Source organism: Lissotriton helveticus, chromosome 2_1 (genome assembly GCF_964261635.1).
Source record: "Lissotriton helveticus chromosome 2_1, aLisHel1.1, whole genome shotgun sequence".
In the NCBI taxonomy this organism is placed as follows: Eukaryota; Metazoa; Chordata; class Amphibia; order Caudata; family Salamandridae; genus Lissotriton; species Lissotriton helveticus.
This window is the reverse complement of record NC_136059.1, coordinates 1,793,918,111-1,793,934,008: the sequence shown is the minus strand read 5'-3', so window position 1 is coordinate 1,793,934,008 and position 15,898 is coordinate 1,793,918,111. Positions and strand designations below refer to the sequence as shown.

The following is a 15,898-nucleotide window of genomic DNA, read 5'->3' as shown; positions in this document are numbered from 1 at the left end:
ATTCCTTCAGCACTTTCCCACTGTAAATGCAGTGTGAAAGTGCACGCGCCCTTCCTACACACATTAGGAAGGGGTGCCTTACCTGATGTTTTTAAGCATGTGTCTATCCTGCCATTGCAGGTCTGTGTGTGCGCAATTGCACTTGTGCTGAGGTTTGCCTCTTTAAATCACTAGCCAATCCTGAGGGGATCTTTCACTGTCACTAGACACCCCAAGGGTATGTCTTAAGGGTGAAGCAAGTGGTAGGTGAAAGGCAGGGCAGGTACACATGTGTTACCTGCACAGGTAGTGAAGAATACTCATGTGTGTTTTCATTACCTATGAGGTTTGCTCTTCCCATTGGCTAACATGGGGGAATGGTTGAAATTACTTCAGGCTTCAATAGTGGATTGCAGTGAAGCAGCCTCTTAATGTTTCCTATCATTGGATTCACAATGACAAACCCCTTCCTCTGGGACAGGTGGTTTTGTCATTACTAGCTTAGAATTGCCACTTGTAGGAAGTAGGCATTTCTCTGCTCTAAAACTCTTTGTGTGCCTTTTCCCCTGGCTCCAGTACACACCGGAGGCTGGAGAAGCACATCTGGGCATTCCCAGTTAGAGATATAAATATTGGGCATGAAACTAGAAGGACAGACCTCTGCCATTAGTGGGCCTGGCTGGATAGATTGGGAGGAGAGGTTTTGACACTTGGCCTCTGGGAGACAAATCATGGCCCTACTAAAGATTAGGATCTGCATTCCGTGGCCTCATGGCAGACAGGACTGACATTTAGGGGAGACATCTGTGATTCAAAGGAAAACTCTCTGAACCACCCCCAACTTCAAAGGAACTCTACTGTATAATTACTGGTGCCATACATCAGCAGGGCAGAGATACACTTGTGGGGACATGGGACCGGAGAACCTGTAACTGCATGATGCACACTGCCAGATGAATCTGTTGTGCACAAGGAGGATTACTGCCATTGAAAGGGACCATGTGCCCTTACTGAACAGTGGCTGGCCTGGGCTGACTACCTGCTGCTGTGTGGCATCCTCAAGTGTTCTATCCAAAGGCTTGTTGGCTGGCTTGCCCTCTGTTCTTTTGAAGGTCTCAAGAACATCAAAGATATGCTACAAAGGACCCATACCGTCTACTTGTGACACCTGGAGAGCAGTGCCCCCTTAAGTGCCCACATCGACTGCTGGATCCCAACTGGTAGAGCGTCGTAAGCGTGGAACTAAGAATTGTGCCTGGAGACCCGATTGCCTTGTGCAGAGCCCCAGAAGTCTTGCCCCCATCTAGGGCGTGGGCCCCCTACATCATGGGGAGCCGGTCATGCATAAGCTTCTTGTTGGCAGTGAGCTGATTCACAGGTTGTGGGATACGCCATGGCCCGCTTCGTCGATCATGCCTTTCTCATTTCTCCCCTGCGATATGCTGACTGCATGCTCCTTGCGGGCGCCGTCTGATTCATAGGGTGCGATCCTCGGGCATGAGGGCATACCCATAGTAGTGCCTCATACTTCCTCATGTGGTCCTGCTGACCTTATGTATGTGTGTGTGACGGGAACTGTCTGGGGTGACCCACATCAACAACAACCTGGCATTGTGCCTCATATTCAGGGTGGTATGGAGTTTGCAACTCTTCATTTTGTGAGACCGGAACTGTCTAGTGCGACCCATATCAACGCACTGCAGGATTTGTACCTCATTTCCAGGGAGGTACAGAATTTGCAACACTTTCTAGAGTGTGATCGCAACTGTCTGGTGTGACCCATATCAAAGTGCAGAAGGCGTTGTGCTTCAATTCCAGGGAGGTACACAGATTGCGACTCTTCATTGTGATAAACCGGAATTTTATGGTGCAACTTGTATCACCACACATCAGACGTTGTGCCGGGATTGCCATGAAGTGACTCTGATCGATGTGTACCTCTTTCTTCCGAAACTCCCCAGCTTCATTCCCAGTTCATCGATTGCTTCCTTTTTGACCCTCACTGCGGTGGACCAACTAACCTCTCCTCACCCGGCCCCCAACGGCATTGTGTTGCCAGGTAGTATTGCTCCCATCAGGCTGTGTAGGGAGAGTGGTTGACTGAGCTGAAGGAACGCTTCCGAAATCGATCAGAGGTGTGTCAAGAGACTGCATGGAGCTCCCCCTGTGCTTCGCAGAGTTGGTCTGGTGCAGGAAGACACATTGTAGAACTTTTTTGAAAGATCAACTGTCGCCCTCAGCCCGCTTCGGCCCTGCATCCTGTGGGTGAACTTCCCGGGTGGTGGCCAAACCCCCCTTTGACTACTGACTCTTAATTAGTCTTGCTACCTACCCCCCACCGTCTTCCCTGTGATCCTGACTAAGTGTGACTTCGGCCGCTCTAGTATCCAGGGAGAGGGCCGGTCATCTCCAATCCATGGGCGTAAGGAAGTCTTGGTGAGTTGAAGGGTGGAAGGAGGCTTGGGCCACTGGGTGTGTTGTGTGCTATCAATTGACCTGTTGGATATCCGTTGCACTGCATTATGGTGTTGTGCGCATGGGTGCAAGCACATTATATACAGACCTGCCTGATATCTGTTGCACTGCGTATCAGTGCTGAGTGAGTGTGTGTGTGAGAGTGACAGTCTGTGGACCACCTGTGAAGAACAACACTGCCGGTGGTGCTGCTTTACACATTGATTTCTTGCCAGAAGAACACTAAATTTGACATCGGTTTTACCTGTGCGGCCTCGGCCCGAGGAGCTGCTTAAAGTGTTATAATTCCTTGTATGTACATATTTCTGATAACTTTGTGGTATTGAATTATAAAAAGTGCCAGGAGGGGCCTGCAGTGGACAATGAGTTGCACCGCTTGAGGGTCTTGGGGGGTGTAGAATAGGCTCTTTCTCAATTGTGCATACTACTGATGTCACTTTAACACGGTTGGGCCTAGTATTGCTAGTAATATTTGCAAGTGTGATTTATGCCCAAAATACATGATGTTCATGTTGTGTTGATTATTGTGTGCCTGAATACAACCACTATTTACATACACAACCTATGAATGTCTCTTTTCTGATGCTCAGTGTATTGATTGTGTGGGAGTGCTGTGCCAATGCTTTATACTTAGGGTCTGTAACAAGCTTGGATACTGAGTGCCAAGCTACCCAAGGGTGAGCGCAGGATATGCAGTGAGTGTAATCACCTGCCCCTGATGCGAGTGGTAGGTTCCACCTAGCTAGGGCATTGCCATAGCCCACTAGAAAGTGCCAGTTCCAACAGGTGGTGCATGTGTTGTTCTGTGTGTCTTCTGGCACCACTGTAATGTGTCTGCATTCATCTCAAGTTATATGCACTCCTTCATTGTGTGTTAACCCCTTGTGCATAATTTTAGAGGCTTGTGGAAAATGTCATTAGTTGTCTCTGAAACATTTTCAAATCTCACTGTTGAAATTGTGAGGGTCTGCTTTCTGTGTGTCACCTGATTACTATGTTGCGGAGTATGTGTCTTGTATTTATCTTCGGCTCCGAGGGCTAGTGAAACATGCACGTCAGATTTTCTGGTAGGGTATTTTGTGGATTATTCACGTTATTTCACTGCTGCGCTCCAAGTGGGCACAACTGTTGTGCCGCTATTTTGATGCAGTGTTTGTGTATATGTGCATGTGTATACATGCATGTTGCACTATGATATTTGCAGCTTTTTTGTATACTGTCATTTAATTATGGCAGGGAGTGGCAAAGGGAATGGATTAGCATTGTTTTCGATATTGTAGTCGAAGGGAGTGTGCATATGTGTGCCTGATCCTTAACTGCACCCACTGTGTCGTGTATGTGTCATACACTCCTGTGCCCATCACAGGAGCTTTGATATGGATTTTACATCAGCCTCTTCGTTTGACTGGAGTTAGAAAAAGGTTTTAATTAGGTAAAGATCATCTTGACCACGGCAACTGTGGACATTTTTTCCCTTGAACTTTCAGAATAAAGGATTCCACGGTTTCCAGTGCTGCGAAAGATGCTTTATTTTGAAGGCACCTGATGTCCAGTGTCTGAAGTTACAGAGAAAGTGCATCCATGTCCATGGTGGCCCTTCCTTACTTCAGCCCTGCTGGTAAACCACCGGGTGACGACAACCACACTAGAAATGTCTAAGGGGGAAGTACTCCCACAAAGTCCTTCCTACATGTGACATTGGCCACGGTAGTTAACATCTCATTTGGCCCGAGTGGGAGCAGCTCCCTGAGAATGACCACAGGCTTTTTCATGCCCCCAGCATTTTTTACATTAAAAGAATTCAGGGATGGCCAGGGTCGGACTGGGAGGAGAAAATGCCCAGGCACCAGAAAGAAAGTGGCCCCCATCATTGCATTATATAGCTTAAAAAGTGTCCCACCTTTGCTAATGGGGACTGTTTTGAACGTGTAAAGAATTGCTGTATATGTTTTCTGCAAGATAGTGGAGACTGTACGCATTTGTGTTTGCTCCAGGTAATGTTTTTGGCAATATCAGGGAAATTAACAGTGAAACAGGCCCGTCAGACCATAGAACAGACCCTCAAACAGCCCAAAAACGGCCCACACACTGACCTGTGAGAACAGCCCATCAGGAACTACCTGATTGCCCTATAGGCCAGGCCGATACTGGGGCTGGCCTGCCATATTACACACTACTGGGTGTTTTGAATACTCTTTCATACATAGGAAACTGTTGCTAGAAAAGCATCTACCCTTAAACAGATCCTTTACGTATGGATGTCGTAGCTGCAGGAAGCGATCAGCACATAGTCCTTAAATCCACCATTTTGTAAATGTGTTTATATTTAGTCACAATTTAGAATCTATATCCGCAATGGTTTACATACTGTTAATGCTGAGCCCATAGTCCTCAAAATGATGAGTGGAGACGTAAAATGTTTAAGACATGCCTATTACCTCTCCTCAAAAACCTTAAGAGCAAATATTTTTAATAGTAACTTCATAAAGTATTTGTACCGTGAACACATCCAATGACTTATCCGGCTTCTGTTTAGGATTGCACCAGCTATCTGGTCTTTTATCTGGACACTCTTGTTGCGTCATCAGCATGGGGCCTCTTACCATCCTTTCCCCCTCCTACTCGTTTCTCCTCACTCTCCCCCCTCCTCCTGGCATTCTGCCTTACATCCCTCTAGATAGTCTTAAACATTCTACATATAATTTCAAAACCAGGCCCTGTAACTAGCCCTTCTAAATGTATGATGAATATCCTCTTCTAAGCTAGTTATGCAGAAAGTACTCCTCCATCCCTCAGAGAGGCTGCCATGAGTATATCGTGGGATTCATGCTTTGTTGTACATGCTGACGACCCTCTAAATGTTACCTGTTTATTGTGCGTTTATCTTCAATTTATAGACCTGGTTTACCCACCCATTGAGATCAAATTTTCCAAACTCTTGTTGCTCTGCATCTTTGTAAAGTGGCACTATATAACAAACTGACGTAAATAAGCAGGTCAATTTGTATGTGTGTTTGTGGGAGTTCCTGTGCACACCCAGAGAGATTCAGCATAGCATAAACAACCTTCATTGATATCTACTTTGACAAGAAGTTATGTTTACCCAGAACACACATCATGGATAGCCATCCTCTCGAGCCTTCCGCAGGAACATATCAATTCACATCACACAATAGGAGTTAAAGGTTTTAAAAATGTAATATACAAAAGAACTTTAGAGTTTTGTACTTTAAATAATATCATACTAAAGACCCCGAATAAGCATACAGGGCGTGAAAAGCTTGAAATGGCATCAGTGATAACTACACGCGGATCTGACTTCTTTCATGTTCCACGCATTCAACAAAGGCACGGAACCTAACACTAAGCGTGCTGCAGCTGAGTCCGAAAGCATTTTTGCTTCTTACACAAGTGATACCTTTCTAGATTTACAAATAACATGCACAAAATGAAGCAGAATCAGACCTCATTTTAGAGGAAAGAGTGACAGACTTAGGACCAATGCCTGCATTATTAGGACCACTGCCCGCATTATTGGGACCATTGCACGCATTATTAGGACCACTGCCCGCATTATTGGGACCACTGCCCGCATTATTGGGACCACTGCCCGCATTATGAGGACCATGGCCCGCATTATTGGGACCATTGCACGCATTATTAGGACCATTGCCCGCATTATTAGGACCACTGCCCGCATTATTGGGACCATTGCACGCATTATTAGGACCATTGCACGCATTATTGGGACCATTGCACGCATTTTTAGGACCACTGCCTGCATTATTGGGACCACTGCCCGCATTATTGGGACCACTGCCCGCATTATTGGGACCACTGCCCGCATTATTAGGAGCATGGCCCGCATTATTGGGACCATTGCACGCATTATTAGGACCATTGCCCGCATTATTAGGACCACTGCCCGCATTATTAGGACCACTGCCCGCATTATTGGGAACCCTGCCTGCATTATTGGGACCACTGCCTGCATTATTGGGACCACTGCCCTCATTATAGGCCTTTTAAGCAGGCCTAATAATTCATTTTTCTCTTGCCATCTGTTTACTACTGCATCGCGGCAGGATACTCAAGAGTAGTTGTGCGCGCTACAAATTCCAACATAACATAACATAACATAACATTATTGGGACCACTGCCTGCCTTATTGGGACCACTGCCTGCATTATTGGGACCACTGCCCTCATTATTGGGACCACCGCCTGCCTTATTGGGACCACTGCCTGCATTATTGGGACCACTGCCCTCATTATTGGGACCACTGCCCGCATTATTGGGACCACGGCCCGCATTATTGGGACCACTGCCTGCATTATTGGGACCACTGCCCTCATTATTGGGACCACTGCTTGCATTATTGGGACCACTGCCTGCATTATTGGGACCACTGCCCGCATTATTGGGACCACTGCCTGCATTATTGGGACCACTGCCTGCATTATTGGGACCACTGCCCGTATTATTGGGACCACTGCCCGCATTATTAGCACCACTGCCCGCATTATTAGGACCACTGCCCGCATTATTGGGACCACTGCCCTCATTATTGGGACCACTGCCTGCATTATTGGGACCACTGCCCGCATTATTGGGACCACTGCCCGCATTATTGGAACCACTGCCTGTATTATTGGGACCACTGCCCGCATTATTAGGACCACTGCCCGCATTATTGGGACCGCTGCCCGCATTATTAGCACCACTGCCGGCATTATTGGGAACCCTGCCTGCATTATTGGGACCACTGCCTGCATTATTGGGACCACTGCCCTCATTATAGGCCTTTTAAGCAGGCCTAATAATTCATTTTTCTCTTGCCATCTGTTTACTACTGCATCGCAGCAGGATACTCAAGAGTAGTTGTGCGCGCTACAAATTCCAACATAACATAACATAACATTATTGGGACCACTGCCTGCCTTATTGGGACCACTGCCTGCATTATTGGGACCACTGCCCTCATTATTGGGACCACCGCCTGCCTTATTGGGACCACTGCCCGCAATATTGGGACCACTGCCCGCATTATTGGGACCACTGCCTGCATTATTGGGACCACTGCCCTCATTATTGGGACCACTGCTTGCATTATTGGGACCACTGCCTGCATTATTGGGACCACTGCCCTTATCATTGGGACCGCTGCCTGCATTATTGGGACCACTGCCCGCATTATTGGGACCACTGCCTGCATTATTGGGACAACTGCCCGCATTATTGGGACCACTGCCCGCATTATTGGGACCACTGCCCGCATTATTGGGACCACTGCCTGCATTATTGGGACCACTGCCTGCATTATTGGGACCACTGCCCGTATTATTGGGACCACTGCCCGCATTATTAGCACCACTGCCCGCATTATTAGGACCACTGCCTGCATTATTAGGACCACTGCCTGCATTATTGGGACCACTGCCCTCATTATTGGGACCACTGCCTGCATTATTGGGACCACTGCCCGCATTATTGGGACCACTGCCCGCATTATTGGAACCACTGCCTGTATTATTAGCACCACTGCCGGCATTATTGGGAACCCTGCCTGCATTATTGGGACCACTGCCTGCATTATTGGGACCACTGCCCTCATTATAGGCCTTTTAAGCAGGCCTAATAATTCATTTTTCTCTTGCCATCTGTTTACTACTGCATCGCGGCAGGATACTCAAGAGTAGTTGTGCGCGCTACAAATTCCAACATAACATAACATAACATAACATTATTGGGACCACTGCCTGCCTTATTGGGACCACTGCCTGCATTATTGGGACCACTGCCCTCATTATTGGGACCACCGCCTGCCTTATTGGGACCACTGCCTGCATTATTGGGACCACTGCCCTCATTATTGGGACCACTGCCCGCATTATTGGGACCACTGCCCGCATTATTGGGACCACTGCCTGCATTATTGGGACCACTGCCCTCATTATTGGGACCACTGCTTGCATTATTGGGACCACTGCCTGCATTATTGGGACCACTGCCCGTATCATTGGGACCGCTGCCTGCATTATTGGGACCACTGCCCGCATTATTGGGACCACTGCCCTCATTATTGGGACCACTGCTTGCATTATTGGGACCACTGCCTGCATTATTGGGACCACTGCCCGTATCATTGGGACCGCTGCCTGCATTATTGGGACCACTGCCCGCATTATTGGGACCACTGCCTGCATTATTGGGACAACTGCCCGCATTATTGGGACCACTGCCCGCATTATTGGGACCACTGCCCGCATTATTGGGACCACTGCCTGCATTATTGGGACCACTGCCTGCATTATTGGGACCACTGCCTGCATTATTGGGACCACTGCCCTCATTATTGGGACCACCGCCTGCCTTATTGGGACCACTGCCTGCATTATTGGGACCACTGCCCTCATTATTGGGACCACTGCCCGCATTATTGGGACCACTGCCCGCATTATTGGGACCACTGCCTGCATTATTGGGACCACTGCCCTCATTATTGGGACCACTGCTTGCATTATTGGGACCACTGCCTGCATTATTGGGACCACTGCCCGTATCATTGGGACCGCTGCCTGCATTATTGGGACCACTGCCCGCATTATTGGGACCACTGCCCTCATTATTGGGACCACTGCTTGCATTATTGGGACCACTGCCTGCATTATTGGGACCACTGCCCGTATCATTGGGACCGCTGCCTGCATTATTGGGACCACTGCCCGCATTATTGGGACCACTGCCTGCATTATTGGGACAACTGCCCGCATTATTGGGACCACTGCCCGCATTATTGGGACCACTGCCCGCATTATTGGGACCACTGCCTGCATTATTGGGACCACTGCCTGCATTATTGGGACCACTGCCTGCATTATTGGGACCACTGCCCGTATTATTGGGACCACTGCCCGCATTATTGGGACCACTGCCCTCATTATTGGGACCACCGCCTGCCTTATTGGGACCACTGCCTGCATTATTGGGACCACTGCCCTCATTATTGGGACCACTGCCCGCATTATTGGGACCACTGCCCGCATTATTGGGACCACTGCCTGCATTATTGGGACCACTGCCCTCATTATTGGGACCACTGCTTGCATTATTGGGACCACTGCCTGCATTATTGGGACCACTGCCCGTATCATTGGGACCGCTGCCTGCATTATTGGGACCACTGCCCGCATTATTGGGACCACTGCCCTCATTATTGGGACCACTGCTTGCATTATTGGGACCACTGCCTGCATTATTGGGACCACTGCCCGTATCATTGGGACCGCTGCCTGCATTATTGGGACCACTGCCCGCATTATTGGGACCACTGCCTGCATTATTGGGACAACTGCCCGCATTATTGGGACCACTGCCCGCATTATTGGGACCACTGCCCGCATTATTGGGACCACTGCCTGCATTATTGGGACCACTGCCTGCATTATTGGGACCACTGCCTGCATTATTGGGACCACTGCCCTCATTATTGGGACCACCGCCTGCCTTATTGGGACCACTGCCTGCATTATTGGGACCACTGCCCTCATTATTGGGACCACTGCCCGCATTATTGGGACCACTGCCCGCATTATTGGGACCACTGCCTGCATTATTGGGACCACTGCCCTCATTATTGGGACCACTGCTTGCATTATTGGGACCACTGCCTGCATTATTGGGACCACTGCCCGTATCATTGGGACCGCTGCCTGCATTATTGGGACCACTGCCCGCATTATTGGGACCACTGCCCTCATTATTGGGACCACTGCTTGCATTATTGGGACCACTGCCTGCATTATTGGGACCACTGCCCGTATCATTGGGACCGCTGCCTGCATTATTGGGACCACTGCCCGCATTATTGGGACCACTGCCTGCATTATTGGGACAACTGCCCGCATTATTGGGACCACTGCCCGCATTATTGGGACCACTGCCCGCATTATTGGGACCACTGCCTGCATTATTGGGACCACTGCCTGCATTATTGGGACCACTGCCTGCATTATTGGGACCACTGCCCGTATTATTGGGACCACTGCCCGCATTATTAGCACCACTGCCCGCATTATTAGGACCACTGCCCGCATTATTAGGACCTCTGCCTGCATTATTGGGACCACTGCCCTCATTATTGGGACCACTGCCTGCATTATTGGGACCACTGCCCGCATTATTGGGACCACTGCCCGCATTATTGGAACCACTGCCTGTATTATTGGGACCACTGCCCGCATTATTAGGACCACTGCCCGCATTATTGGGACCGCTGCCCGCATTATTAGCACCACTGCCGGCATTTTTGGGACCACTGCCCGCATTATTGGGACCGCTGCCCGCATTATTGGGACCGCTGCCCGCATTATTAGCATCACTGCCTGCATTATTGGGACCACTGTCCGCATTATTAGGACCATTGTCTGCAGAATTAAAAGCAAGCATTGTCTTGTGAATCCACCATATTCTGCAGTCCTGCCCCACCCCTCACACCCAGGAAAGACCCTCTTACCTTGGTAGCTAGCGAGTGCGAGGCTCCAGCCTCCAGCAGCACGGAGGCCACATCTAACTGGCCCTCCCTGGCGGAAATGTGCAGCGGGGTGTAGCCATTGGTGGTGGCAGCATCCGGGTGGGCCATGTGCTGGAGCAACAACTGCACAATCTCGGTTTTTCCCAAGCGGGAGGCAATGTGCAGAGGGGTCTGTTCCTCCTGCGAACAACACAACGTACAACTGATCAGCCCGCGGGTGAAGGCAGTGCTTATCTGACTGCGAAGGCTGAATGTGTATGTATAATTGTAACAGTGGGGCCTTGTGCCTGGCACAAACTGTGGACAGTTGCTCATGAAGTGAGAACATTTTGAAACACATTAGCCCGTTAGAATTTCTGGAAGTGATCACAGATGATGAGGAATTAGTAACTCTCTTTCCTTCTGTGTGTTCATTTCATTTCAATGCTGTTTATCACTTCAACCAATCACAACTAAAAAAAGTTCACAATTAACAACGTTTCACTTTATATGCGGTCAGTGCCCTTCCTAGGACTGGATTTCATGCGTTGTGCCTAGCTAACTGTGCACTTGTGACTGCTACAAGTTAGCAGACATTTGCGCTTACCAGAAGTATTTTAGGGTGAAATGCAGTTGTCGTTTGGAGAAAATATTATTTTTACACTGATCGCTCAGTAGAAATGTCTTTTTTCACTAGTTGGCGCATGCAAATGATGGTGCAGATTTGCACTGGTTACCAATACACACATAGAGTCTTGTCTAGTGCAATGCATGTAATCTGTCTCTTGGTGTCTTCACAATCACAAGACACAGTGCCACGGTTTGCATCTGCACTGAAACCAGTTTCATTATGGCGGTATTTTCATGAATGGATGAGGCAGTCCACCATAAAGCACTTTCGTGTCATTACACTGACTTCTGATCTTTATTACTGATCTTACCTATAAGTTTTAAGTACCGCGTACTCGCGATCATCGTCAAAAACACAGACCCTAACTGCCAAACTGTGGCCTACCTGGTATAGTAAGCCTCCACAGTCAATAATCATATGCAGCATTTCACACCATCTACTAATCACTAGTCCCTTTGCATATTTATCACCTGCACCTTACCACTCTGGAGTATTTACAGGTTATGATCTGTATTTTTCCTGGGCCTCTATAACAGGGCCTGTTACACAAAATGAATGACTGCGTATTTACCTCCAGCACTTTGTCATTTATTAAAAACATATTTTCACTCAAATCATCTGTTGGGATTCAGAGTCGAGCAAAGTTCTGAGGGAATTCATCACTAGGTAATTCAGGCAGATTAAAAGGATGTGCACACTTGTTCCTAGTATAATCGAATTTATAAAAAATATCACCTCAGATGTTTTTCTAATGTCTTCTTATAGTCACAATAATAGCCAACTACACAACTTTGTCATTATTGGTATATAAACACTTAAAAAAGTTGTGTTAAATCACATAACTATTACTATCAGTATCTCCAATCAATGGCTCGTGACATCACAAGTTTCATAATCATTTATATTACTGGAGGCGTCATCTATGACATCACATATGAAGATAACCACGATCAGCCACAGAAATTAGAGAGGGAAGTCTTGCATGGGTGAGTCCAAGGACCTGATATTGAGTTTGGCGATCTTGGAGTGGGCCACCACACCAGTGCCCCGCTCCAAGACCGCCAAACTCAACAGCCGCCCACCCGCCCGCCCGCCCGCCCGCCAGATTGAGTCATTTCGTGGTTGGGTGAATGGTGAGGCTGTCCTGCAGCGGTGCAGTTCAAAGGCACATAAGTGGGTCGTTGAACTGCAGTGCAGAGGGAGTGGCAAAGCAAGCTTCTGCATGATATGGACTTTGCAGTCCATGCTGTGCAGGAACTGGGGTGCATGCACACAGGGGGCACAACAGGTGCCCCTTGCATGCACCCCCCATGCATAGGGGCACTAGTGGGGCCTTTAGGACCCCTTTACACTCCAGACCACCACACTTTTCATGGCGGGATCACCACCATGAAAAGTGTGGAGGTCAAGGAAGTCATAATATGCTTGGCTGTGCTGCAGCAGCACTGCCAGCATATTAATTCCCCAGACAGCCACACCAAGGGATCGCGGTTCCCCAGTGGTTGCGGCGGTCCCATGGTGGTCCAACCGGCAAAGTTGTAATACAGCAGCTGGACTACCGGAGTGGCGCGTAGCCACCACAGGTTTGGAGTTGTAATTAGGCCCGAAGTCCTTCTAGGCACTGCATGGAGAAGAAAGGTTAATGGAGTTACACTCGGAAGTAAAATGTATCCTCACAGACATTAAATGATATTCAAGCCTGCAGTATTATTTTTTGTTGCTCTGGTATATGCACTGCATATTGCTGCATTTTGTTTTGCATTCTAGTAACGGTGAAGTCCATGCCCGATTTAAGATCAAGCCAAAGTTGGAGTGAATGGTTGCTTTTTCTATAATAGAGAAGGCATACTAGGTAGTCTTGTAGAATTTGTGGCAACTTGGTGCTTGCAGGTGCAGTTGACTTGTTGAATCAGGTGCAATCAGGTGCTTACTTGTGTTGTTGCTTGTGCATATGGATGCCTTGCCTAATTTAGGGGCCGATTATGATTGCGGATAATCCGCATCCTCCGGGCCGGCGGAAGCCACCGCCGGGCCGGAGGATGCGGATTAACCGCTGCGGACTGAAGAAATACCCTCCGTCAGATTAGGATGGCGGGGGGATATTTTTTCCGTCCGCAGCTTTTCCACCACGGTCGCCTTCCAAACGCGGCGGAAAAGCTCTAACATGGCTGGCGGTGTTTATCAGACACCGCCAGGCATATTAGGATGGCTGCGGTTCTATGCCTTTCCACGGCGGCATTTCCGCCGTGGAAAGGCATACGATCTTTTCTTTGGGGCCCGTTGCGGGCCCCCAGGGGTGAAGGGGGGTGGGGGTTGCACATGTGGGGGACCTATGGTACCCCCCTGCCTTTGCGTGCACGAAGCGGCAGGCACCACGCGGTGCCTGCCGCTTCGTGCATGCAAAGGTCAACATGCACTTTTTAACCTTGCGGCGGGTGCTGCTTGAAGCAGCATCCGCCGCAATGTTAAATGTAGGGGATGTGACCGCCAGGGTGGCGGTCACATCCTAATTGCCATGGAGGGACCGCCGCTGCCCATGCGGACGGTCCCTCTTCCTCGGGGGTGGCGGACAGACGCAGGTCCATCCGCCATCCTAATAGGGCCCTTAGTGCTTGTTAGGCTGGTGTACTTGCATCCGTCATTGGGTATGGCTCGATACCTCAGTATAAGTTTGCTCCGTCATGCATAGCTATGTCCAACACAGTGTGACATGGATGCTGCAGACCGAACAGGTCACAAGCCACCAGTAGACATCCCTACAAAGCATGAAGCAAGTTCTGTTGGGATATAAGTGAAGAATAATAATTCAGGAGAGATTACAATATAGTGGTTATGGGGAGTTTGAGACAGGCAAGAGCAGCCAGATTTGTTCTTGCTTTTCAGAATGCATGGAGGTCTGCAAGTGTCCTCATTTGTTTCAGAAGACTGCTTAAAAATTAAGCAGTCTGAATTAAGAAAGCAGTGCCATCCATCAGGAATTTATGGTGCAGGGAGATGGCCATAAACATGTATTTTGCTCGAAGAACAATTGAGGGTCTGAACAGAGATCTTTCTGGTTGCTGATGGCTCAGAGAGATGTGATCCCAGGAGGTGGAAGGGTAACCATGTGCTGTATTCAGGATCACACTGGAGCAGGCATGGTATATAGGTAGGAACCCTCAAGTAGACTTCCTTGGTGTAGTCTCTGGGGGAAAGAATGGGGGCTATGGTTGCCCCGCGCTTCCTAATCCGCATGTATTAGAAAACCATTACAGCATTCTAAGTGAAATGAGGTTAATAGATTTTCCAGTTGATGTAAGAGGTTAGTGAAAATTCAGTGTCCAAAATGACGTACATGTTCCTGACTTTAATGGCTGGAGTTAATGGAACTTCAAGTTCCTTTGACAACTAGACACATGGGCACATGACCAGGCAGTTGACAAGTCACAAGCGAGAATTCTGCTTTTGTTTCATTCAGTTCGAGGTGGTTGTCATTCATTGATCAATTGCCTGCAGGTAAGGACTGTACCTTTGTCAGAAACAACATCTAGTTGGAGAACTAGATAGTTAACAATAGGCTGCTGTGGTTGGACCTCCACACAAAGGGTATATTGATGTACCACTGTCAACATCGAGGTACCGTCACAGATATTATGTACAACATATTTTTTTTAAATGCAATTATTTGGGATTTCATATATATAGTTACATTTCTGACATCATATGTGGGGTCATGTGTGAGATAATCAGTGTTGCATTTGGGAGCATCACGGTTGTATTGTTAACCCTAATTGGGGAATTTTAGTGGTTTTAGTTACTGTATCATAGTTATGACACTCAATAGACAACCATAACTTCCCTCAGCAAAAGATAATTTCAGTTATTGTTTTGGAATTTCGGAAGATTATATATGTATATATGTATCTCTGGGGATTTTTCCATGCACAATAGGTAGGGTAAACCTACAGGCGCTACAAGCAGAGACCTGAGGAGGGGAACATAGGGTAGCTACGTCCAGGTCAGCTCTGGCAGCCCCAGTCCCACCCACAATCTTCCTACCGGTCAGGTATTGTGAAAATCACCATTGAGCACCACCACCCAATTCGTACAATGTGGGTGGTTAGATAGTCTCTGGGATGCCCGAGGGTGGGATACCTCCTCCTGATTGGTGCACTCCCTGTCTCTGCTCCTCTTGTAACTGGTAGTTGAAAGGCAGGTTCAGAACCTTTCAGATGAAATAGGGGGGTACATTGTCTAAAGACAGGATGCTAGATGAATGTTCAGCTTGGCTCAGAAACCTTGAGCAGACACAAGCCTTAAAC

The 15,898-nt window shown here is 48.2% G+C and overlaps 1 protein-coding gene across 6 annotated transcripts in view; it reads right to left on the bottom strand.

The window, feature by feature from the left end:
* The window catches only part of ANK2 (ankyrin 2), a 1,987,506-nt gene that overhangs the window by 604,742 nt on the left and 1,366,866 nt on the right, over positions 1–15,898 (bottom strand). For all 6 annotated transcript variants that reach the window (XM_078676735.1, XM_078676733.1, XM_078676736.1 and 3 more), the window contains one exon: positions 10,970–11,167. In XM_078676735.1, coding sequence (XP_078532861.1) covers positions 10,970–11,167 — 198 coding nt within the window. The remainder of the gene's footprint in view (positions 1–10,969; positions 11,168–15,898) is intronic.